The following is a 25,000-nucleotide window of genomic DNA, read 5'->3' as shown; positions in this document are numbered from 1 at the left end:
TCCGGGGTTTAGTTTCAGCGGCGTGTAGCGTCTAAATGACAGGACTGAGGCGAGGACAGGCTGCATGTGGAGGAGTGGAGCTCACTAAAGTTTAGGCCAGCTCCTCGCAGATGGCCGCCAGCCGTCTCTCCGCCAGAAATCGCAGGTGGGAAGTCTTTACCTGGCTGGCCTCGGCGGGCACGTGTGTGCGCATCTTTTTTTCCTTCCCAGCCCAATTTGATAGCCATGTTTATATGAACAGGGGTTTTTTATCAGCCCAGGAGATTAGCCCTCCAAGGCTGTGAGCCTCTATAAAAAGCTGGAAGATCCAAGTCTCTCGCTGCTGTGCTCGCTCCCAGATGCCAGGCGCACATTTCATTCAGCATCTTCCCGTAATGTTTTACCAGAGCTGGCTGTGTAACATGGAGGGCTGGCGTAAGTACTGTGGTCTCATTTTAAAAACACGGCCTTCTTTAAACGAATCAATAAACAGATGGATTGGGTTACTGGTGTTTTTGTGTCTGTGTGTGTGTGTGTCTGTGTGTGTGCTTTTTTTTTGTTGTGCAGACGGCCCAGTCGTTTTTCTCCAAAGCTGCTAGGGTAGTTTCATCGGTGGGCTCAGGAGGTTACCCAGTGAGACCCGCGCTCTCATGCCAGGCATGAGGCTTGTAAACAAGCAGACGTACGCACACTTGAGGATTTGTGTCGCCGTGCGGCACACATTTTCAGGCCGTCTCACCAGGTGACCTATTATTATTTTTCAGACAGCCATTGTGAGATCGTGATTGCTCATCACGGCAGGTGTTAGGTGTGCAGAGTGGCTGCGTGGACCCTCGGCCAACGCCTGCCCGTGCTGACGTGTCTGTTTTCTTTTTCTGCTCACCTTTGTCTCATTCTCTTGTGTTTCCAGAAGGTGCCTTGCGGCCCAGTGAGACGGTCTCTGACTCCGGCTCCCCGCCCACGGTGGTCCAGACTGGCGTTCCTACCCAAGTGGTGCAGCAAGTCTCGCAGCAGGTAAAGTGGTGCAAGCCAGCATTCAGATCATCTATCCTTATTCTATAGAGTGCCTATCATGGACCGCATCATCACCACAGCACTCATAATACGATACAAGTTAAGGTCCAGGGACGTGCGGGATATCATCATCCACATCACCATTGTCATCATACTATTATAAGTCTTTATTATCATTGCACATATACGATGAAACTGCAAATGTACAATGAAATTGAATGGCAGCCTATCAGTTCAAAGCAAAAAGGGTTCATACAAACTGTAAGAATATACACAACATGCCACACATAATTCTGCTGGCAGGAGATCGTTCCGACTGTAGACATTATTCATCCAGCAAAATGTCATTATGATGAAAAGCGACAGACACACAAAGCACTGAGCACCGTGTCTATGCACGCTGCCACACTCCTAGAGAGACATTATGTGGGGTATTTTTTGTCAAATGTATAGAGTCCAGTGATAGTCTTACTTGTCCTAATCAACATGCAACACATCACCACTCTTCATTCCACTTTACCTGATGATGCCTATGTTGACAACATGCCAAGCAGGGCTGACCAGGCTGTCTAATACCAAGCAGCATCCCAGACATGCCAAAGTCACCAACCAGCCTTGTTTTAAACTTAAGGACATTATTTCAGTTTAATTTGGAGGGCATTATGGGAAACTGGGTTCTGTTTTCACCTTGCGGAGTTTGCTGTTCTTCTCCATGTGGGTCGAGTTAACTGGTTGCTCTAGTCTAGTGTGAGTGATGGTGCCCTGCGACACACTGGTGACTCGTCCAGAGTTAGTTACAGCATTCAACCTGACTGTAGCCATTGACATAGAATAAGTAGGATGAGATAATTAATGGTGGGTTGTATTCATTCTGCCTCCACTGGATTTTGATCATCCACAGGCACTAATACCTAAGTGTACCGCATACTAGATGGGATAAGCCCCGACCTTGAATTGTGCTCCAGTGTGTATATAAATGAAAATGTCAGGCTGCATCTGGTCACTGCCAACCTGCTAGCTGATGTGTTTAGCAAAAATTCAGCCTAATGAAGACCTGCTTCACATTTACATATAAAATCAGCCTGTCAGTAATAGTTATAGTGCTTTTCATAACGGGCACCACAAGAAGATGCCATGCAAAGCAATTAACGAGTTTACAATACAAGAAGAGACCCAAAGGGAGGCACTGTACATCTTCACTCTCAATATGGTGGCATAGGGTCAGTGTTTCCTCTTATTATTCTATTATTGTGTGTACAGTTGTGGCTCAGGCATTCTGCTTCCAGTTACATTTACTGTTTTGTACCATTTTTATGTCGTATGTTCCTGGTGGAGCAAATTCATTTTTCCTTTAGAATCATCTATCGATCTGTCTATCTATCTATCATATAGTGCCTTTCACATCTATCTGTCTATCATATAGTACCTTTCCCATCTGTTTGTCTGTCTATCTGTCTGATACATAGGAAAGGCACTAAACAATAGATGGATTCAGGTGAAAGGCATTACCCATCTCTCTATCAGATCTATCTATTAGATAATGTCTTTCATATGTGTACGTCTATTATATAGTGCCTTTCATCTATCTATTATTTAGTGCCTTTCATATCTATCAGATAGATAGAGTATGAAAGGCACTATCCATCTATCCATCCATCCATCCATCTATCTATTAGATAGTGCCCTTCATATCTATTATATAGTACCTTTCATCTATCTATCTATCTATCTATCTATCTATCTATCTATCTATCTATCTATCTATCTATCTATCTATCTATCTATCTATCTAATATAGTGGTGTCTTTCATGGCTATCCATTTATCATACTGTACTTTTCTGATGTTTTATATAATTCATTGCATGTATCTATTGTACAACTACAGTCTACATAGTGTCTTTTTAGATCTACAATTCTTATATAGCACCTTTCACTTATGTGTCTATCATTCTTATTCTGTGCCTTTCATATCTATCCTCTTATCATGTAGTACCTTTGTGATCTATCTATCTTTTATATAGAGCCTTTCACCTATCTATTATACTTTTTTTAGACCTGTTTTATATAGTGCCTTGAGATTTATGTATTGTGTAGTACTTTTTTTAGATCTATCTATCATTCTTACATAGTGCTTTCCACTAGTAGTATTATTATTCTTTTTTTCTGGGGCACACTTTGCGTTAATATCAGAAAACTACAAAACATCACACAAAGTCAAAAAACTTTTATATAGTGCCTTTCCACTATGAACACACCCCCTTTCATTTGGCCAAAGTGCTACGTTTAGTCATTTGAAAGGGCCACACTCCAAGGAGGGACTGAATAGGCGAGCCAGGGCTAGAAGAAGATGTCTCTAAACTTGTCCAAGGCTACCAGAAATTATCCAGGGATGCCAGGATGTATTCTGGCTTTGTTTTAAATGGGACTTTTCAGAGTGTCATTATAAGGCCATGTACAGTACTGGCACTGACGCTCCTCTTTTCTCTTTTTTGCATCTTGCAGCGCCTACTGGTTCAAGGGGACGTATCCGCCAAAGTGTCCGCAGTGACACCCCTCCAGCTACCGGGGGTTCAGCAAGTCACAGTTCAGCAACAGGTAAGGCAGAAGGCAGGTTTGTATGGCTTAAACGTGTCTAATGTTGATGGCGATCAGGACAAAATGGGCGCCACTAAGGGGGCAGCAGTCTATTTAGGCCCACCACTAATCTATTAAGGGAGAAATTCCTGTCTAACCCGCGTTGCCATATGGGTGCAGCAGAAAGAACAAGACCCCGACGAGTCTCGCTGGTCAGAAGATAAGAAAAGCAGTGAAGGTTTTGCATGGGTTAGTGACTGAGTGGCACCACCAGGTTGTAAGTTGCGTGTGTTGTTGATTTTATAATAAACTCAGAGTCTGAAGGAAGTCTTGAAAGAGAGCTGACTCATAGCTGAGAAGGCACAAGTCTGAAATTTGATTTGAGAGAAGGCATTGGGAAATAAATAGCTCTGGCATCAAAAAAGCCATTCGGAAAAGTCGCAATGTGAAAGAAAAACAGTCTGTACAAATAATGACATTATGAAATAAAACCTGTAACAGTAAAATAATGACTATTATATAAAAAAATCCTGGGGCGAGACAAGACTTTTTCCAAGAGATTTTTCAAGTCCCACGAGACGAGACTTTGGCCATGAGATTTTTTCAAGTCCCGCCCCCTCCACCATTTCCAGTTAACGGCCCACACCCACAGTCCACTCACCTCTCATTTGTGTAAATGCTTTTGTCAGACACATTTCCTGCTCTCTCAGCTTTTATAAATGTTAACGTTTTCCTCACTTTAAGTTCATAATCAAAGAAGACGTATTATGTCCAAATCTCATTGAAAGAAATTCATCATGAAGGGTTATCAACAGTAAAAATAAGTACACGGACAATCCTAGCACAGAGAAACAAGGAAGTCAAACAAATTAATGCCAAAAATGTCAATCGGTTACACGGCAAATTGGTTAAATGCGTATCAATAAACTGCTGAAACAGTGGGCGGTGATCGTGCGGAAGATGAAAACATCAACTTTCAAAATCATGAAGAACATCTACAACCGTTAACACCGTCTGGTCTTCCATTGGCCGAATTACTGTAGAAAGAAGGATGAATCCAAGAAAGGTAATGTAGTACATTTTTAGGGGATAACATTAGACACCAAAGGAGATCTTGATATGCCATTTGTATTAAAATGTTTGCAGTTTCCCGTTAGAAGAGCTTTTGCAAATATAATTAACAAATCTCATAGCCAAACGTTCAAAAAAATAATTTTACTTCATAGAAACGATATTCACTCACAGGCAGTTATATGCTGCATTGTCACGATGTAAGTCCAAACACAGAATCAAAATTCAATGAGGTATTGATGAAAATTCAATTAAAAAAATTGTTTTTACTGAAGTTTTACAGTAAAAGTGTAAGTTTAAAAAGTATTTACGTGTTAATTTCAAAGCCAAACATAACAAAATCGTATTTCGCAACGAATACCTCTAACGCAACACGAAACATAGTAAAACTTAATAATTTGAAAGTTAATTATTTTTTACTATGGTTAATTACTCACTGTAATGTAAAATAGTTAGTTCTATTATGCATATGTAACAATTCCCATGAAAATCAAAATCTGCATCCCCATACGCAAGCGGCAGAGCCACAAAGGGGCTAGCGTGTAGTGCCGGCCCGGGGGTTGGCAAGTGAAGCAAGCAGGGGGCAGAGCCCCCTAGTATTGCATAATAAAAAATAATTTATTGACGCATTATATGCGTCGCTGTACTTTTGCATGCAACTTTTTATTTCATAAGTTGCCATTTTATGTATTTCAATTTGGCACAAATGGTGTTCTATAATAATGTCTAGAATTCAAATACAGTGGAACCTTGGTTTGCGAGTGTTTTGCAAGATGAGCTAAAATTTTTAATAAATTTTGACTTGATAAACGAGCAGTACATATACGCTTTGTCTGCCAAGCGCCATGTGATCACAACTGAGCTGATGGGTCTTCTCTCTCTCGCTGCGGGATTGTGGGTAATCATCTCCCATTCTCCGTCTGAGTCGGCGTGCCTCAATCCTTTAGTCCGTACGAGCGTATACTGTTTACTATAGCATGGTGACCATTTGTGTGTGTTGTAACGTGTGAGTCCCCGTTTTGCACCCCAAAACTTGAAGCTGAGTCTCGGTACTTTAGCGACACCAGCTTTACTCCGCTTGAAACAGGAACAGCGCGGTTATTTATTGTAGCAGGATCTGCCACTAACTATACACAGACACAGCAGTCAGGCAGGGTCGTGCCCAGATTAGTGGCCAAGTAATACTGTGCCCTGCGCATTTACAGTATAATGTTCCTGTATTACCCATCAATAGCAGGCGCTTATAGCATGTACGCAATCTTTTCGGATTCGCTTTTACGGCGAACTGGTACAGCGCTGGGAGCCTGCGGTTGCTTCGGGACGCTCTTCCGCCGGTTGTCCCATTAGGTGGAATCCCACAAGAGTTTAGAAACTCACTCACACCAGCCATGATTCTTTTCAAAGGTAAAGTGCAGGTTAATTTGTTTTATGTATTTTTACTTTATATTTTGTATAAATTATTTTTATATGAATAGTTTTGGGTTGTAGAACGAATCATCCGAGTTTCCATTATTTCTTACGGGGAAATTCACTTTGATATAGGAGTGCTTTGGATTACTAGCACGTTTCCGGAACGAATTACACTTGCAAACCGAGGTTCCGCTGTACATAAAAACATATAACAACTAGCTGTGTAAGCCTGGGTTCCTAGAAACTATTGAAATCGTCAGAAAATAAATTGAAATGCAGACTTGGCGGTTTCGTTTTGCAGACTGGCTCACCTCCCTTGTCTATCAGCGGCCAAGCGAGTTTCCCCTCCCATTTGTCTTTCCTCGGTGGCCTCACTTTGGCGACGGAGTCACTTTCTCTCAGCTTCATTCTGTAGCCTCGCACTTCCGGACCGGACAGACAGACACACACACTTCCACATGTAGACATTTATATATATATATATATATATTATAATCATAATAATTCTTCTTTACATTTCTATAGTGCTTTTCTCACTGCTCAAAGCACTTTGCAAACTCCATGCAGCGAGGACCTGGGATGCAAACCCATGTTATCCTTACTGCAAGACAGCAGCGCTACCATTGGTGTACATACAATCAGCGCTTATTTCTTCACGATAAACTCAGGACTAGTTAAAGTGGCCAAGGAGCTCATGGTTGCCCTTTTACTGGAGTGTGAGCAAGTCTTGTCATTGCCTGGTTTAGTGGACTCACAAACCAGAACTTAAAGTTCCGGTAGATACCCAGACATGCAGCTAAGATGATTGGGGCTGACATGGAGGATATGGGAAGTGTGTGTGTGTGTGTGTGGGCGGGCGTGAGCATCGGAGGGCAATGTTGGAAAACCAGGAAATCAACTCAACCGATGACAGACACCCATTGAACTTAAAGTAAATCAGGGAGGAGAGTTGCTTTCAAAACCCGCACAAATTGCTCCAGAAATTTCTTTCTCCCTTGTTGCCATACATCCTTTTAACAAGGAATATCAGCCATAATAATAATAATAGCAACAATAAAAAAATCAGAAGTATCAAGTATTTTTCATGTACCCATTCTAGATAAAATGAACTTACAAACTGCTGGAAGTAATTGTAATAAAAATATCTGTTTTCGAATTTCTGTGTAAATTTGAACCTGTCTTGTCTCTGTATGTTTGTTTTATTTCATTTTTGTCTGTTATTGGATGCAATTAAAAAGGCAAAAATTTCACATTTTCTTACGTAAACATGACCAAATAAAAACCTTGAACTGTGAATAGAGAACTCCAGATGAGACCTCACTAGTGAGGGGTGCTATATAATTTAAAAATAAGAATTCTTTCCATTTATATTGTGCTTGTCTCACTACTCAATACACTTCAGTGAGTGGCCACTTCACCCACCACTAATGTGCAGCACCCACCTGGATGATGTGATGGCGGCCATTTTAGGGCCAGTGCACTCAGCACACATGAGCTGTTAGGTGCTGGAGGGCTGAGAGAGACAGGGGGTGATTAGGGGGCCAGAATGACCAGGCTCTGGTGGGCAATTTAGCCAGGACATCAGGGTACACTCTACTCTTTACGAAAGATGCCCAGGGATCTTTAATGACCACAGTCAGCACCTCAGTTTTATGTCTCATTTAAAGGACGGTGCCATTTTACAGCACGGTGTGCCCCATCACTGCACTGGTAGCACTGGCATCCCCATTCACACCACAGGGTAAGCACCCCCTGCTGGCCTCACTAATATCTCTTTAAGCAGCAACCCAGGCTTTTCCTAGATCAGGGGTGCTCAACATGTCAATTGCGATCGACCGATAGATTGGAGAGGTAGTGCAGGTAGATCGCATTGCATTCAAAAAAAATTTTTTTAAATGTTAGTCTATCATATATCCTCCCTATGGCATTTGCCACCTGATTGACATACAGGGCGGCCAGTCTGAGATCTCTTTTCTTCTAACACACTGGTCATCCCGCTCGCAAGATCAAATGCGCCAGCTACTGCATCTAGTTAGCTTTCCAATTTATATTGACTAAAGATTGTTGGTTATGGGCTGGATGTGGAATTGGAAGAGGATTTTTTTCTCTCACAATGTCACAATCGAAGTGCGTTTGTCTGATCTGTCAATCTATCATTGCTATTCCAAAGAAGGAAAATGTAAAAAGGCACTTTCGAATTGTTCATAAAAACTACGAAACTGACTTCCTTCCAAAAAGTGATCTGAGAAAGAGAAAGGAGAGAGAACTAAAATCGCAGTTAATCGGACAGCCGTCATTTTTCACTCGGATCAATTCAAAAGCAAAGGCAGACACACTGAAGCATCATTCTGGGTGAGTCACTCCATCATTAAGCATAAAAAGTCCTTCCAAGATGGAGAGATGATAAAAGAGGCCTTCGTTGAGGAAGATGGCTAGGAAGAAATTCCTGCTGAGATTTCAAGGCCCCTGGCCAGAGATAAAGAATTTTCTCCTTGTCATTAAACATGCAGAACACAAGCAACTTAATAACGATCAATGGCCTAGACTTGGCATTTTTTTTCCCGATCTGACCAACATGTTGAATGAGTTTAATTTACAGCTGCAAGGAAAAGAGAAACCAGGGTCAATATGATTAGTTCAGTTAATGCTTTCAAATGAAAAATGCAGCATCTGTCCTCAAAGCTGCAGCGCCTTGATTTGGGGAACATCCGTAACCTTGCACCAAAGCTGGAGACGCAATGGAAGGCGTGTGCGCAACTTGACAGCATCCGCTACACAGAGGAGATTGAAGATTGTCTGTCAGACTTTATCTAATGGAAAAAAACTAACGAGTCGAGTGTTGCAAAATGTAGCAGAGTAAGAGTAGAGTTTCTTCTTCACAAATGTACTCAAGTAAAAGTAAAAAGTATGGTGCAGTAAAACTACTCTTAGAAGTACAATTGTTTTAAAAAGTTACTCAAGTAAATGTAACGGAGTAAAAGTAACTCGTTACTACCCACCTCTGATACTCAGTATATATAATATATTGTAAAAGAGATAGGAGGAGACAGCAATAAGGTTTGAGGTTTTCCGGCCCCGTATATTGTCGGCACTCCACAATATACTCAAAATAAACGGTCAAAAAAATATAAACAATACAGTTCATATACGCGACGGCTGGGAATGGCGTCGCGGCCATTTTAAAGAGGAGGAGCCGGAAGTGGAGGGATGCTGGGAAGGAGCCGTGAGGAATGATGGGATCGATGACGTCAGGAAAGATGGCGGAGGAAGGGCGGAAGTAGACGTAGTGCGGGCAAAACTCAGTCTTATGGTGGCGGAGCGTCTTTTTTTCTGAAAGGAAGCACAGGAAGAAAGTTAGCCCCCCGCCATTCCCTACCGGCGAATGTTTTCCCAGGTGTTTTAAGATCCTTCCGCGGTCTCCGACTCGCGCGTGCGTTTTTTATATATATATATATATATATACACTCACCTAAAGGATTATTAGGAACACCTGTTCAATTTCTCATTAATGCAATTATCTAATCAACCAATCACATGGCAGTTGCTTCAATGCATTTAGGGGTGTGGTCCTGGTCAAGACAATCTCCTGAACTCCAAACTGAATGTCAGAATGGCAAAGAAAGGTGATTTAAGCAATTTTGAGCGTGGCATGGTTGTTGGTGCCAGACGGGCCGGTCTGAGTATTTCACAATCTGCTCAGATACTGGGATTTTCACGCACAACCATTTCTAGGGTTTACAAAGAATGGTGTGAAAAGGGAAAAACATCCAGTATGCGGCAGTCCTGTGGGCAAAAATGCCTTGTTGATGCTAGAGGTCAGAGGAGAATGGGCCGACTGATTCAAGCTGATAGAAGAGCAACTTTGACTGAAATAACCACTCGCTACAACCGAGGTATGCAGCAAAGCATTTGTGAAGCCACAACACGCACAACCTTGAGGCGGATGGGCTACAACAGCAGAAGACCCCACCGGTACCACTCATCTCCACTACAAATAGGAAAAAGAGGCTACAATTTGCACGAGCTCACCAAAATTGGACAGTTGAAGACTGGAAAAACGTTGCCTGGTCTGTTGAGTCTCGATTTCTGTTGAGACATTCAAATGGCAGAGTCAGAATTTGGTGTAAACAGAATGAGAACATGGATCCATCATGCCTTGTTACCACTGTGCAGGCTGGTGGTGGTGGTGTAATGGTGTGGGGGATGTTTTCTTGGCACACTTTAGGCCCCTTAGTGCCAATTGGGCATCGTTTAAATGCCACGGGCTACTGACCATGTCCATCCCTTCATGACCACCATGTACCCATCCTCTGATGGCTACTTCCAGCAGGATAATGCACCATGTCACAAAGCTCGAATCATTTCAAATTGGTTTCTTGAACATCACAATGAGTTCACTGTACTAAAATGGCCCCCACAGTCACCAGATCTCAACCCAATAGAGCATCTTTGGGATCTGGTGGAACGGGAGCTTCGTGCCCTGGATGTGCATCCCACAAATCTCCATCAACTGCAAGATGCTATCCTATCAATATGGGCCAACATTTCTAAAGAATGCTTTCGGCACCTTGTTGAATCAATGCCACGTAGAATTAAGGCAGTTCTGAAGGCGAAAGGGGGTCAAACACCGTATTAGTATGGTGTCCCTAATAATCCTTTAGGTGAGTGTGTATATATATATATATATATATATAGTGTGGGCACCCCTGTCTTAAATCATTCTTGAGGCAGATTGAAGACTTAAGTGAAAAATTAAGGAAAACGTACTAAGTAATTGCAAAACAAACCAGTTTTAATGCAAAAATGGCGATGGAAGAAGAGAAGCGGGCTGCTAGATTAGAGAAAAGAAGAGCAGCTCAGGAAGCAGCAAGCGCAGGAACCTCTGAGCAAACGAATGATAAACGTACAGGGAAGGAGGATGAAAACTAGGAATGCTCAAGTCAAGTGTATTGCAGTGCACTGTAACTGGTATGAAATAATTCATGACGTTGTGCGACATACAGCCCTGGATATTACTCGATAGCAACCCTGTTGCAAACCAGGAGTAAATAGTAAATTCAAAATGGTGATGTGGCAGAGGACAAAAACAACAAACACCTTTTAAAACTGATAAATGAATAAAACTAAATGGCACCAGTGGATTCAGAAAGATCAAAGGAGTGCATGAACAAGAGCGAGTGGCCAAACAGAAATGTAGCTCAGTCACACTCATATCAGAAATGGCCGTCTTTACTTGTATTTGTCTCCCAGAGTTACTGGGCTGGGCAGTTGCCGACTGCTAATAAAGAAGATACATTTGGCTAGTTATGTCATTGTGCTGGTCACTCGAGTCACAGACTGCCCAGGTCAGTTTACCCAATGGCACCCTTCAGTTAACTCCCTGAAGATTATGTCCAAGACACAGATGGCTAGTTGAGTCTTATCAGTCTGGTCACTTATGTCACAACCTTCCCAGGAAAACAGTGTTCATGGCTATGGCACAGACAGCTAGTTCAGTCACATCCAGCTGGCTGGTCACTTCAGTCACAGTCATATCAGAAGTGGTCAATTTACTTAAAGGCACCCCAGGCAGTTTGTAAAAAGGGCATTTAGCCCCCCAGACAGTGGTCAAGGTGATCACTTAACTCACAGGAAACCCCTGGCTGTAACTGGACATACCAGGTGACTCGGCCAGCCAGATAAAATGAATTTTATCACAAGGCAAAAAAAAAAACAAAAGAAAGAAAGAAAAGAGTGGAGAGCTTTTACTCACCAATGAAGGTGTTCACATTTGGCGTAGGAACAGCTGGACCTCAATTTGGTTCTGACCATGACTTCCTTTTTTGTGTATTGCACAGAGGTCTGTGGTCCAGTCTACAGCTCAGACTCCAAAGACAGCACAGGTCCAGCAGCTGGCCATCCCGGGGCTACAGCAGGTTCATGTATCTCAAGAGGTAAGGTGATTCCAGACACAGCTGGCCACGTCTCTTGTTGGATATAAACTTGCCAGTGACCACTTTAGTAGAGCTGGATGTTAAAATAGAAGTCAGTGGAGAATCTGTAAAGTCCATGGTGACTTATCGAGACCCCATCTGAACTGTATTTAGCTGAAGGCCAGTCACATGACACTCCCCAGTTAGACCACCTTTCATTCTGTAAACATCTCTTCATCTGCTTGTTGATTTTATTTGAATGTCCAGCTGGCTGTCTGCCATTTGTCATTGTGTTTTCTGTCACTGTCATCCTAGAGTGCAGTGAGGGTGGGGGGAACCAGGCAGCCCAGTAGCCATAGGCAGTGCCAGGAAAACGCAAATGTCAGAAAGGAATATAGAGGCCTTGCCGCAGAAGTCCAGGACCTCAGCAAAGTGTGACTCACTAAGCCCCCTTTATCAAACTTAGAGCTTAGTGGTCTGGACGTGCAGCTTCAATCATGGACACAACGAGCCCAAGTGTCGGAGAGCAGGCCTTGTTGCAAATACTGTTGTGTGTGGTTAGCATTACCACTGTTGTCATCCAACCTGGTGACTTTGAGGTGTGTAGAGGAAACTGCCATTGGAGTGAGTGGTCAGGTGATTAGTTTCCACCAGGTCAGCTCTACAGGTCTTCCTGCTTGCTTCATAGGCAGTTTGGGAGAGGCTTGGGTGTTGGTTGGTAGCAAAAAATAGTTGTTAAGAGACCATCTAAAGTCCGATTCCCATGGCATCCAGCCACCTATCCTGTTTTAAAGGTCACCTCCCGACCCCAAGTGGCTGGGGGAGATGGGCATAGAGTCTCAAAAGTCGTGGAGGTGGCTGTGTGCGAGAAGCTGTCTGCATGGTCACCGAAGTGGCTGGCAGCTTGGACTGTGCATCCCAGAAAAGAGTGTGGTGTGCTGTCCATGCCAAATGTCCTGCCTTTGGAGTATGAAGTGTGTCCTGATTGGTGGGTTGTAGGGGCGCAGTGGTACTGTTAAGGTGGCATCTAAAAGACTGTACTGTTCCTTTAGAAGTGTGAGTGTTCAGGGGGCCTGTGTGTAAGTGTGTGGTCTGCTGCATCCTGAGAGTGTTGTGGTGGTGGGTTTGGGGGAGTTGTTAGGGTTAATGTTCTTTTTTGGGAGCCTCCAGGGTGAGTTGTGTCAGCCCCTTTAGTCTATTCATCTTCTGCCCTCTGTTTGTTTGTAGGTGCAGCAGCTCCAGCAGGTGCCAGTTCAGCAGGTCTACTCTAGCCAGGTGCAGTATGTCGAAGGAGCAGATGCCAGCTACACCACTAGCACTATGTGAGAGCTCATCTTTAACGCCTGCCATGCCACATGGAGTAATGTATACATTTCACCTCTCCTCACTAACCTTTGTCTCCTTCCTTTCCGCCCTGCAGCCGTTCCAGCAGCTACCCCTACACAGAGACCTCCCTATACACTCAGACGACCCCTGCTTCCTATTACGAGCCTGCCGGAGCAACCGCTCAAGTCAGCACGCCAGTCACTTCACAGGCCGTGCCCAGCACTGGGGGCACTGTGCCAATGTATGTGTCAGGTGGCCAGATTGTTGCCAACCCCAGTGCTGCGACAGGCACCACGGCGGGCACGGGCCAGGCTACCAACACAGCGGGAGGTAGCTACGTCATCCAGGGAGGATACATGCTGAGCAGCACCAGTCAGAGTTACTCACACACAACCCGCGCCTCTCCAGCCACAGTGAGTACCAAAGCCATGGGGCAACAAGCTAAACTGCACACTGGCATTGGAGCCTAATTGAAAGGTCTTATGTTTCCCTGAAGGTCCAGTGGTTGGTGGACAACTATGAGACAGCAGAGGGAGTGAGCCTGCCACGCAGTACCCTCTACTGTCACTACTTGCTGCACTGCCAGGAACAGAAGCTCGAACCCGTCAATGCCGCCTCATTTGGCAAGCTGATCCGATCAGTGTTCATGGGGCTGCGCACCAGGCGGCTTGGCACCAGGTATTTAGATTAGTACAGCATGGCACTCGGTGTGGTCCATGCAATAGGGTAATATGCAATGAAATTGTCAAAAATAGAAGTGGTCTGGAATGATGGCAGGACATCAGAGAGGGATTCAAGAAAATATTTGAGAGGTTTTGTCAGGGTATCCACAAGCTTGGATAATGCAAAGAACAAGGTCACTGTCTTTTATATGAAATAATTCATGACCCTGATGCACACCCGGAGAAAATGGTCAATTCAAAATGGTGATGCGACAGGAACGAAAATAATGAACACCATTTAAAACAGGTAAATGAATAAAAATAAATGGCACATATGGATTCAGAAAGATCAAAGGTGTGCATGAACAAGAGCCAGTTGTAAAAATGGCCGAACAGAAATCTCTCTCTGTCACACCACTGGGCAGGGCAGTTGCCAGCTGTTAATACAGATGATACAAATGGCTACTTAAGTCATCGTGCTGGTCACTCGAGTCACAGCCCACCCAGGTCAGTTTAGCCGATGGCACCTTTCAGTTAACCCCCAGAATATTATATACAAGACACAGACGACTAGCTGAGTCATATCAGGCTGGTCACTTATCTCACAGTTAACTCCCCAGTGTTCATGGCTATGGCACAGACAGCTAGTCTGGAATGATGGCAGGATATGTAGCAGGGTGTCTTTCGCATCTACGGCCCTCACCATGCGTGTTTTTAATCTTTCAGAGGCAACTCCAAGTACCACTACTATGGGCTTCGAATTAAAGCCAGCTCCCCACTGTTAAGGCTGATGGAGGACCAGCAACACTTAGCTATGAGACAGCAGCCCTTCTCCCAGAAACAGAGGTAGGTACTGCTGCATGCTGGACGGCAGAAATATCTGAAGAGACATGGACACCTCATTGCCTCTTCTTTTCTTGTGTTATTTTTGACAGACTTAAACCTGTGCAAAAGGTGGAGGGCATGACCAATGGCATGGCACTGGGCAATCAGCAGCAGCAGAGTTCTGGCCTTTCAGACATCAGCGCCCAAGTCCAGCAGTACCAGCAATTCCTTGGTGAGACAACATTTCTAACCCCAAATAAAGCTTTGGGCTGCTGGTGTCTTTTGATTATTCAGCTTACCTTTCCTTACCAAACGCCCAACTTGTATGACTACAAAATGTACCACCTTATATTTTTCTAAATGACGCATGACAACTGTTGACCACTCTAGTGTACCTCCTGCACCAACATTTTCCATCTGTGGGGAGGTCGTGTCCCGTGTAGTTGGTACTCTTTCACTAACCCATTCTTGCCTGATTCCTTTGTCCTTACAGATGCGTCTCGGGCATTGCCCGAGTTTACTGACATTGACCTCCAAGGAAAAGCACTGCCAGATGGGATTGCCCTGGATCACATTAAGGCCTTTCAAGTGCTGTACCGGGAGCACTGTGAGGTGGGTGCATGAAATTGGTCTGTTCCAGACCACCTGAGCCATTTGCCCTTCAGTTAGTTTTTGGTACATGTTAGGGTCCCTTTCATCCAGTAGGTGTCACTATAATGTGACACTTTCAAATGGTACAAGCTATTACTTTCACAAACATTTCTAAGCATTTTCTGAAATACGGAAACTACTTAGGTGTTGAGAGGAATGAGGCACATTACTTATGAGGGTGTGTCAGTTAGGGCACTATGACCATGTGGCGCGATTCTCCGAGGGTGATCCAGTTCACAGGATCCTCATTGTTGAGGGGCCGAGTGGCTAGACTAGGCCAAGGGGATGCCCACGTAACACCTGGCTGAGGCAGATACAGGGTCCTTTCCGGAAGGTGGGACTGAACCGTGTGTCTACATAGGGGGGGTTGCCAACAAGGATCCCGAGCTGTTTCATCGTGTGGTGGGTGCGGCAAGGCGCTGTACCAGTACCTGACCTGAACTGGATTACCCAGAAAACTCTATACTCTCAACTAAGGTGTTTTGCATTTTGGGTGCACCTCTAAAATGGTTTTTTCATGATTGTACTGGGGAGAACCCTGTAAAAGAGCTTAGTATCAACTGGAGTGAGCAGCACAAGTCATCAGCTGACATGCTTATACCTGCTAACAGCTGGTGCTACCGGCTTTGTTACATCTCAGTCAGGGTTTCAAGTCTTGTTTTATGTCTTTTTTGTTTCATTTTGAGTTGTTAACATATGTTAATATTACTTTTGTTTATTGTTTGCTTTTTTTTTTGTTCAACGCATGTGCCGTGTGTTTTGCAGGTGGTCCTCCAAGAGGTGAGGCCACCTGCCAATCACCAAAAGGAACTGCCTTCCACCCTATAAACCCAGGGGGTCTTCCACAGTTCCTTGTGGTTCATGTTGAATGTACTAGCGAGTGGTGTGTTCTTCTGCCTTTTTGTAAATTCAGTGTGCTTTGTGATATTTTAAACTTTTTGACTTCTGCGGGTTGGCTGGCACCCTGCCCGGGGTTTGTTTCCTGCCTTGCGCCCTGCTTTGGCAGGGATTGGCTCCAGCAGACCCCCATGACCCTATAGTTAGGATATAGCTGGTTGGATAATGGATGGATGGATGAACTTCATGCTTGGTTTTTGATTTTGTTTTTAGTTTACTGTATTGGGAACTCTGGTTTTTTATTTTGCCTTATTGTTTCGGGCAAATCCTTTTGACTTTGTGTCCCACAGAGCTTCATTGTTATTGAAGAGCATTTTTCTGTGATCTTAAACTTTCATTTAATAAAGATTCTACAAGATCCTTTTTGTGTCTTGCTGGGGTTTTTGATGTGATTTCCCCTTCTAGTGGGCATTTTTGGAAGAACAGTTTGGGACGTAAATGGTTTGGGACTACCAGTCATAACAAGCTTGTGCTTATACTGTCCATTCAACCCTACCCCTGTCTTGCACCCTGTTTTGGCAGGGATTGGCTCCAGCAGACCCCCATGACCCTATAGTTAGGATATAGCTGGTTGGATAATGGATGGATGGATGAACTTCATGCTTGGTTTTTTATTTTGTTTTTAGTTTACTGTATTGGGAACTCTGGTTGTATTATTTTACCTTATTGTTTCGGGCAAATCCTTTTGACTTTGTGTTCCACTCAGCTTCATTATTATTGAAGAGCATTTTTCTGTGATCTTAAACTTTCATTTAATAAAGATTCTACAAGATCCTTTTTGTGTCTTGCTGGGGTTTTTGATGTGATTTCCCCTTCTAGTGGGCATTTTTGGAAGAACAGTTTGGGACGTAAATGCTTTGGGACTACCAGTCATAACAAGCTTGTGCTTATACTGTCCATTCAACCCTACCCCTGTCTTTGTGGCCGAACAGAGCTCATTAGCTGGGGTGATACTTGCAGGTGGCTTCTAATCCAAACGTTATTGTTAAACGTGTTTGCATAAGATGGCCTTTTACTGCTGTCAGGATCTGCTGGAACATTCTCACATCCTGCTGCAGTGTCTCCGTCCACCTTAATCTCTTTCTTTTTTTTGATGTCTGGCTGCTGCTTTGGAGGAATTATTTGTGTAAGTGCAGTCCTACTTTGAGCATGTGAGTTCACCCTTCCATTTTTTCTCTTCCTGCAGGCCATCTTGGATGTCATGATAAACCTACAGTTCACCCTGGTGGAGACCCTGTGGAAAACATTCTGGAGATTCAATGACAGCCAAACGAATGACACCTCCACCCTGTCTGTGTGAGTGATATACTGTACATGTGCTATCATCGTATTCATTCTGCTCGTCACTTTTCTCATATGACAGCACTGTTTTCGCATTGCTTTTTTCCTTATAGGAGACTTTGTCTCATTACAGCATGGTTAGTGTGCCTCAATTGGTGACATAACAGACACCATGTATTTAAAGAGCAAAGGGTGGTACTATTCCTCTGTACTAAGGAAAGAAGAATGAAAGCAAATAATTTTGCTTAGGAATACTGCTATTCATTTTTTCTGTCCTAAATGGTGATTTCTAAACAGTAAGCAAATTAGGAGGTACAAACACTGCTTCCTTGTGTGATATAATGGGACATGAATAGCGAGCTTAGATAAATAATAACCACACTCGCGGCTTAAGGAGGGGGCGTGCAAGTGTGGTCAGTGCGGTTCCCAGGCACGATGCGGGCATGGGCATTTCTGCACTGAAATGCACAGGTGTAGGATCGCCCGTGTCCGTAATTGATGTCGGGAGCTGCCAATCGTTGAACCTGTGCCACGTCCCCATTATAAATAGTAGGCGCATGAGTATGGAGAGCGATCAAAAAAGAGAGCGGAGGTTAGAGGAGGAAGAAGAAGAAGCTAGAGGCAAAGAGCTGATGTGGGAGCGAGCGAGAGCAGGTTCACTAGAAAGCAGGCAGCTGGGAGAAGAGCCCCTGAGGTGGAGTGTGTTGCCAATACTCAGTGGACAGGCAGTAGCAAGCGGTCGCTCCAGTGACCAGTAGTGAGGATGACTCGCTGCAGAAGGTAGCGGGAGTCGTGCAGGCTTGGATGTTGATCCCTAGCGTGACCGCCTTGGCCATTGGGGAAGTCGAGTCTCAGTCCAGAGAGAGCTATACCTAGCCACGGGATGGAAGGCCTTCCGGACCAGGTTGGAAGGTCAGCTGCACCTGCAGTGATAGAGCGACTCCCCTGTTGCAAGGCCTGTATGGGATGAGCAGGGCAGCCGCCAGTTTAGAAGGTAAAGGCATCAGATATTTTTTAAAGGACAGCTTCCTGACTTTGTTTTAACCTCCCTGATTTAATGGATTATTTATTTATTGACGTTTTGAGCAATGCACTTTATATTTGTTTTATTGAATAAAAGCACTTTTGCACTTTGCTCCTTCCCCTTGCTTCGTTTGGTGTCCTCATTGTTCAGCTCATCCGGTTACACTACCGACAGTGTCGGGCTGAAGAGGCTCCCAAAGGAGAGATGGCAGCATGGAGCAAGACCCGCATCGCCACACCTTGAAGTTGACGAAGTGGTATATTAATTAAAGTAATTTCACCCAAACTCACCAAAATGAAGTCTTTCTTTACTCTGGCACCCTAATCAATATGACAACAATTAAGACATCAGTAGTAGTCCTTACAATCAGATATTATGCATTCTAAGTAGGTGTAGAATTTACATATTTCTATATGTGATATGGGTGGCACGGTGGCGCAGTGGTAATGCTGCTGGCTGCCTCACAGTAAGGAAACCAGGGTTCGTGTCCCGGGTCTTCCCTGCGTGGTTTACATGTTCACACATATCCGTGTGGCTCTCCTTCGGGTGCTCTGGTTTCGTCCCACACTCCAAAGACATCCTGGTTTGGTGAGCTGGTGATCCTAAATTGGCACTAGTGTGTGTGGGTGTGTCCTGTGATGGACTGGCACCCTGTCCAGGGTGTGTTCCCTGCCTTGCACCATATGCTAGCTGGGATAGGCTCCAGCTGACCTCCATAACCCTGTTTAGGACAAAGTGGGTTGAAAAATGACTGACTATATGTGAGGTTTGGAGCTATTTTCAGTTTTTATATGTTATTAGTTTTATGTTTCGAGTTGAAATTAAAGTTGTTTTTTTTTTATCGTCTTGAATTCCATTATTATCGTGACGTGTCATGGATCATGTGACAGCATCAGTTGTGCCTGTGATGTTATGGGGTGTGATGTATAAATATCTGAATGTCTGCAATTTCAGTTAACCCCTAGTGCAGGGGTCTCCAACTCTGGTCCTGGAGGGCTGCAGTGGAGCAGGTTTTCATTCTAAATCTTTTCTTAATTAATGACCTGTTTTTGCTGCTAATGAAGTTCTTTTGAATTAATTTTAAATTGACTTGATGTTTAAGATTTGTTCCCTTGAATTTTTTCATCGTTCCTCTGAATTGTTTAATTTCTTTCCTTAAATGGAACCCAAACTGAAATGAAACGTGAAATGAGTGAGCCAACAGAATACCAATGAAGTCAGGGCCTCAAACTCCAACTGGTTGTTTAATCAGGCGCAAAGTCTTTGTCGTTAATTAAACTCGTTCTTTAATTCCATGGCTTGTTGCTGCTCTCATTGTGCAATAGCAGACATTTCCAAAACTTTTGATTGTTCTCTTTTGTAAGTGCACCGTTAAAATGTTTTGTGGACCTGAGCAGATCAGCGTTCCTCAGACCTTCACCTTTCTTTATTTTCAGATATTATATGATGGACACAGTTTGCTGGTCCTGTTTTGGCTCATTTTATATCTCATTATTGTTTGGCTGCTAATTAAAGAAAAAGAAACAATTAAGGGAACATATTTAAAAAAAAAAACCAAATCAATTAAAATTAATTCAAAAGAAGTTAATTAGCAGCAAAAACAGGTCACTAATTAAGAAAATAAATAAATGAAAACCTGCAGCCACTGGGACCCTTCAGGACTGGAGTTGGGAACCCCTGCCCTAGTGGATGCACTTGGTGCCGGTTAGCTTCAGTTAATTCAACTGGGCCCTAGTGTTAGGTTTGTTTCTCTGTTTTTTAACCCTCACAACCTTTTTGACTACAATTTTGTTTTGCTCTCTTTTTCTGGTTACTCATTCTGGTTTTGTCCTACTAGTTTGATGCTTGTGCATGAGATGGAGGCTTTAAGGTCCCTGAAGTCCTGAGACTCTGGAATGTTAGCTGTGACACAGATTGGACTGTTTTGCTGTCTTTGTACCCACAGCCACGATGAATCGGAGAAGCGCTTGCCCAAAGCCTGCTTGGTTGTACTCTGTAAATATGACCCTGTCTTGAGGTGGACCAAGGAGTGTGACAACATGCTCTATCAGGGGCTGGTAGAGATCCTGATTCCTGATGTGCTGAGACCCATTCCCAGTAAGTCAACCAGATAATTCCAGAAAAAAAAGATTACATAGTGTGTTTGTGTGTGTGTGTGTGTGCTGGTTCAAGGTCTTATCACACTTCAATCTTCTGACACCCTCATGGCTTTGAGTCAGCCCAGGGTGTGTTACATCACTGTGGCAATTAATGTTGTATTCCTTTCTTTTCACTCGATGACAGGTGCCTTAACGCAAGCTATACGCAATTTTGCCAAGAGTCTGGAAAGCTGGTTAACCAATGCCATGATGAACATCCCTGAGGAGATGGTCCGGGTCAAGGTGAAACACTTGGCGTGGTTAGGGCTACTGTGCTACGTAGTGTGCCAAAGTGGCAGTCAGTCTAGAGAGACTGGCAAACAGGTGCAGGGCTAAAGTGTAAGTGCAGACTGGCTGACATTTTGTCTGTTTTTTCCCCACAGGTAACTTCTGCGAGTGCCTTTGCCCAGACTCTCCGCCGCTACACGTCGCTGAATCACTTGGCTCAGGCGGCACGTGCTGTTTTGCAGAACACAGCGCAGATCAATCAGATGCTCAGTGACCTGAACCGAGTGGATTTTGCCAACGTGCAGGTGAGGTGCAGCTGCTGGAGGCACATTACTGTTGAAATAAGGGGTTGCCGTGAACTCTCCTTACTAGCATGTTATTTAACGCTGTCTTGCTCTACCATCTCGGTGCCAGAAGTCACCTCTGTGTGAAGAAGCAACTGCTTCTGCATCCTGTTTGGTTGCTTATTACGGCCTGTCTGTCCAGTTTTTAGGCAGGCACTTCTGAAACTATGTGGAAACATATTAGCAGGCCATGTCTGTACTTCGAAATGCCAGACCCCAGCCATGGACAGACACATCTGATTCAGAAGCAAATCCATCGTGTGTGCCAACTCATAACTACAGACCCATCAAACCACTGGCATCACCTTACATGACCCGTGTCTTGGTCACAAACCAGCACATGTATCCTCTCACAGTTTAGGGGGTGAATAGTGTAGCAGGTAGAGGTCACTCAGATCACTCAGTGTCAACATCCGGACCACGTTTGGATTTAAGAGAAACATTGCATTCACACCGCGGTGTAAGGGCTGGTCCTGTGTCTTGTCAATCTCTCATTGCTGTGTGTTGATCCAGGAGCAGGCGTCCTGGGTGTGTCGTTGTGAAGATGGAGTGGTGCAGCGCTTGGAACAGGATTTTAAGCTCACCCTACAGCAGCAGAACTCCCTGGAGCAGTGGGCAGCATGGCTGGATGGCGTAGTCTCTCAGGTCCTTAAGCCCTACCAAGGAAGTCCTGCTCTCCCAAAGGCGGCAAAACTCTTCTTACTTAAATGGTCGTTTTACAGGTGAGGACGTCTGTACCCACGTGCCGCTAACCCAGCCCCTTCCTGTCGGTACGGTTTCAGTTTTCCTTTAGTAACTGGCACTTCCCTCTCTTCCTGCAGCTCTATGGTAATCCGGGATCTGACCCTGCGCAGCGCAGCCAGCTTTGGCTCCTTCCACCTCATCAGACTACTGTACGATGAATACATGTATTATCTGGTTGAGCACAGAGTAGCACAGGCCAAAGGAGAAACACCCATTGCTGTCATGGGTGAGGTAAGTGGTGCTATACTGGGGCAGAGGAGGGACTGAACAAAACTTTCTTAGGGAAATTATTATCATGCTGTCACATTTTGGCCAATCCTAAAGAAGCTGAGCAACCTATGCGCAGGCATCTGAATACTTCCTGAAAGATGCGAATTGTCTGAAATATTTTATATGTAATTTTGATGTTTTTAGCCAATTTATTTATATGCAGGTTTTAAATGTCTAGATTTATTGTTACCCTTATTGTCACATGTACAGAGTAAAGTGAAATTCTTACTTGGTCAACATGTCGCCATGATCAACATGTTGGTGCGCTCATTACTGCTGCGGGTTCACAGCTCTAGTGATGTGGCTTTGATTCTGGCAGTGAAATTTTATTTTATAATAACTTTTATCTAATTATTTAAAAAAGTATAAATTTAAATTTAGACACAGCAACATGGTGATGCAGTCATTATTGTTGCTGGCTCACAGATGTAGAGGCCTGGTTTTGATTCTACAGTCGTGGCCAAAAGTTTGGAGAATGACACAAATAAGAATTTTCACAAAGTGTGCTGCCTCGGTTTTTTATGATGGCAATTTGCATCGACTCCAGAATGTTCTGAAGAGGGATCAGATGAATTGCAATTAATTGCAAAGTCCTTCTGTGCCATGAAAGTGAACTTCATCCAAAAAAACCACTGCATGTCAGCCCTGCCACAAAAGGACACGGGTGACAGTGACAAGGACAAGGCTGGAGGTCACTCTGTCATGATGATTGAGTTACAATAGAGAGGTTCAATTGTTGTGAAGAAGGCATCAGGGCGCCCAAGAAAGTCCAGCAAGCGCCAGGACCTCCTAAAGTTGATTCAGCTGTGGGCATCACCAGTGCAGAGCTCGTTCAGGAATGGCAGCAGGCAGGTGTGAGTGAGGTGAAGACTTTTGGAGGATGGCCTGGTGGGTGTCAAGAAGGGCAGCAGAGAAGCCAAGAAAAGCATCAGGGACAGACTGATATTCTGGGATTGGACTGCTGAGGTCTGCTGAGGGAAAGTCATTTTCTCTGATGAATCCCCTTTCTGATTGTTTGGGGCACCCGGAGAGAAGAAAAGGTGAGTGGCGCTACCATCAGTCCTGTGTCATGCCAACAGTAAAGCATCCTGAGACCATTCGTGTGTGGAGTTGCTTCTCAGCCAAGGCAGTGCAGGGCATACTCATAGAACACAGACATGAATAAAGAATGGGACCAAAACATCCTCCGAGAGTGACTTCTCCCAGCCATCCAAAAACAGCCAAAGTGACGAACATGATGGAGCGCTGGGCCATAAGGCAGAAGTGAGAACTGAGTGGCTTGGAGAACAAAACATCAAAATTTCGGGTCCATGGCCAGGAAACTCCCCAGACCTTAATCCCATTGAAAACTGTCAAGAGGCGGGGGGACAAACAAAAACCCACCAATTCTGACAAACTCCAAGCATTGATTCTGCATGAATGGGTTGCCATCAGTCAGGATATGGCCTAAAAGTTGATGGGCAGACAGCCTGCCAGGGCCAACTGCAGAGGTCTTGACAAAGAAAGAAGGGCCAACACTGCAAATAGGGACTCTTTGCATAAACGTAATGTAATTGTCAAGAAAATCCTTTGAAATGTCTAAAATGCTTGTAATTCTGCTTCAGTACACCAGAGAAACATCTGACAAAAAGATCTAAAAACACTGAAGCAGCAAACTTGGCGAAAACCAACACTTGTGTCATTCTCCAAACTTCTGACCACAACTGTATGTGGCGTTTGCATGTTCTGTGTGTCTACATTGTGATAAAGGCGCTATATAGCACCCGACCCAGCACAGACTACGCAGAGGCACATGTTCACACTCAAGACTTTTTATTTTTTGCTCTTCAGCCGTGGGCACACGTCTTCCCCGTGTCCCACCGGCCCAACACAGTCCCAAGCACAAAACCCACACCAAACCAACACTTTCCTGCTCCACCACTCCTCCCAGGCAACCTCGTCCTCTTCCTCCCGATTCTGGCCCTGATTGCTGGGAGGCAGGCCCTTTTATACCCCACCCGGAAGTGTTCCAGGTGCCTGACCAGCTGGTCTTAATTGCACCTCCGGTTGGGGCTGATAAACCGTCCAGTGTGGTGGCTGGTTCTCCGCTGCACCCCCTAGCGGCCACCCCATCTCCCAACCGGGCTGCTGTGGTGGACTCCATGTCCCATGGAGCCACAGGGGAGATTGAGGAGGGATCCACGGTCAGGGAGACTGCCCCCAAGTGCCCCGGGGAAGGTACTGCAATGTCCATGATAGCTCCCCCGGGACGTATGCAGCAGAGGCGTCCCGGCCGTGCATGGGACCCGGCTGTCCGTCACAACGTGGACACATCTCAAAGATGTGTGTGTCAGGTTAACTGGCTTAATGTGAGTGACCAGACCCTGTGACAAAGTAACAACCCATTCAGGATCAGCTCTCGTCCTTTGTCCCATCCTGCCAAGGTAGGCTGAGGCAGCATTATTCAGAAAGTGGATGCATTTCCCGAAATGTTTAGCAATCTCTATATTTGTATTTGCTACCTACTAAATGTTATTTTATAATGCTTAGAAACTTTAAACACTTACCACTTTTAGAATAAATAATTCCTCTGCAAATGGCAGCTTTCATTAACAGACAGTTGATGTACGTTAATCCGTCACTCTCATACAGCAGTGCAGACAGCTCTGG

The 25,000-nt window shown here is 44.4% G+C and overlaps 1 protein-coding gene across 1 annotated transcript in view; it reads left to right on the top strand.

Annotated features, from left to right (window-relative positions):
- Window positions 1-22,529, top strand: part of rfx1a (regulatory factor X, 1a (influences HLA class II expression)) — a 27,211-nt gene extending 4,682 nt beyond the window's left edge. The window contains exons 3-18 of the mRNA XM_039771384.1: window positions 890-993; window positions 3,497-3,589; window positions 11,887-11,982; window positions 13,189-13,283; window positions 13,382-13,700; window positions 13,784-13,965; window positions 14,676-14,795; window positions 14,885-15,006; window positions 15,268-15,386; window positions 17,509-17,618; window positions 20,573-20,724; window positions 20,911-21,008; window positions 21,149-21,298; window positions 21,851-22,059; window positions 22,159-22,312; window positions 22,515-22,529. Of these exons, the coding sequence (XP_039627318.1) occupies window positions 890-993; window positions 3,497-3,589; window positions 11,887-11,982; window positions 13,189-13,283; window positions 13,382-13,700; window positions 13,784-13,965; window positions 14,676-14,795; window positions 14,885-15,006; window positions 15,268-15,386; window positions 17,509-17,618; window positions 20,573-20,724; window positions 20,911-21,008; window positions 21,149-21,298; window positions 21,851-22,059; window positions 22,159-22,312; window positions 22,515-22,529 (2,138 nt within the window). The remainder of the gene's footprint in view (window positions 1-889; window positions 994-3,496; window positions 3,590-11,886; window positions 11,983-13,188; window positions 13,284-13,381; window positions 13,701-13,783; window positions 13,966-14,675; window positions 14,796-14,884; window positions 15,007-15,267; window positions 15,387-17,508; window positions 17,619-20,572; window positions 20,725-20,910; window positions 21,009-21,148; window positions 21,299-21,850; window positions 22,060-22,158; window positions 22,313-22,514) is intronic.
- Window positions 22,530-25,000: the final 2,471 nt, after the last annotated feature.

The sequence above is a fragment of the Polypterus senegalus genome, chromosome 12 (genome assembly GCF_016835505.1).
Source record: "Polypterus senegalus isolate Bchr_013 chromosome 12, ASM1683550v1, whole genome shotgun sequence".
In the NCBI taxonomy this organism is placed as follows: domain Eukaryota; kingdom Metazoa; phylum Chordata; class Cladistia; order Polypteriformes; family Polypteridae; genus Polypterus; species Polypterus senegalus.
Note: the sequence above shows the minus strand (reverse complement) of the source record. Positions and strands in the feature narration are given on the sequence as shown.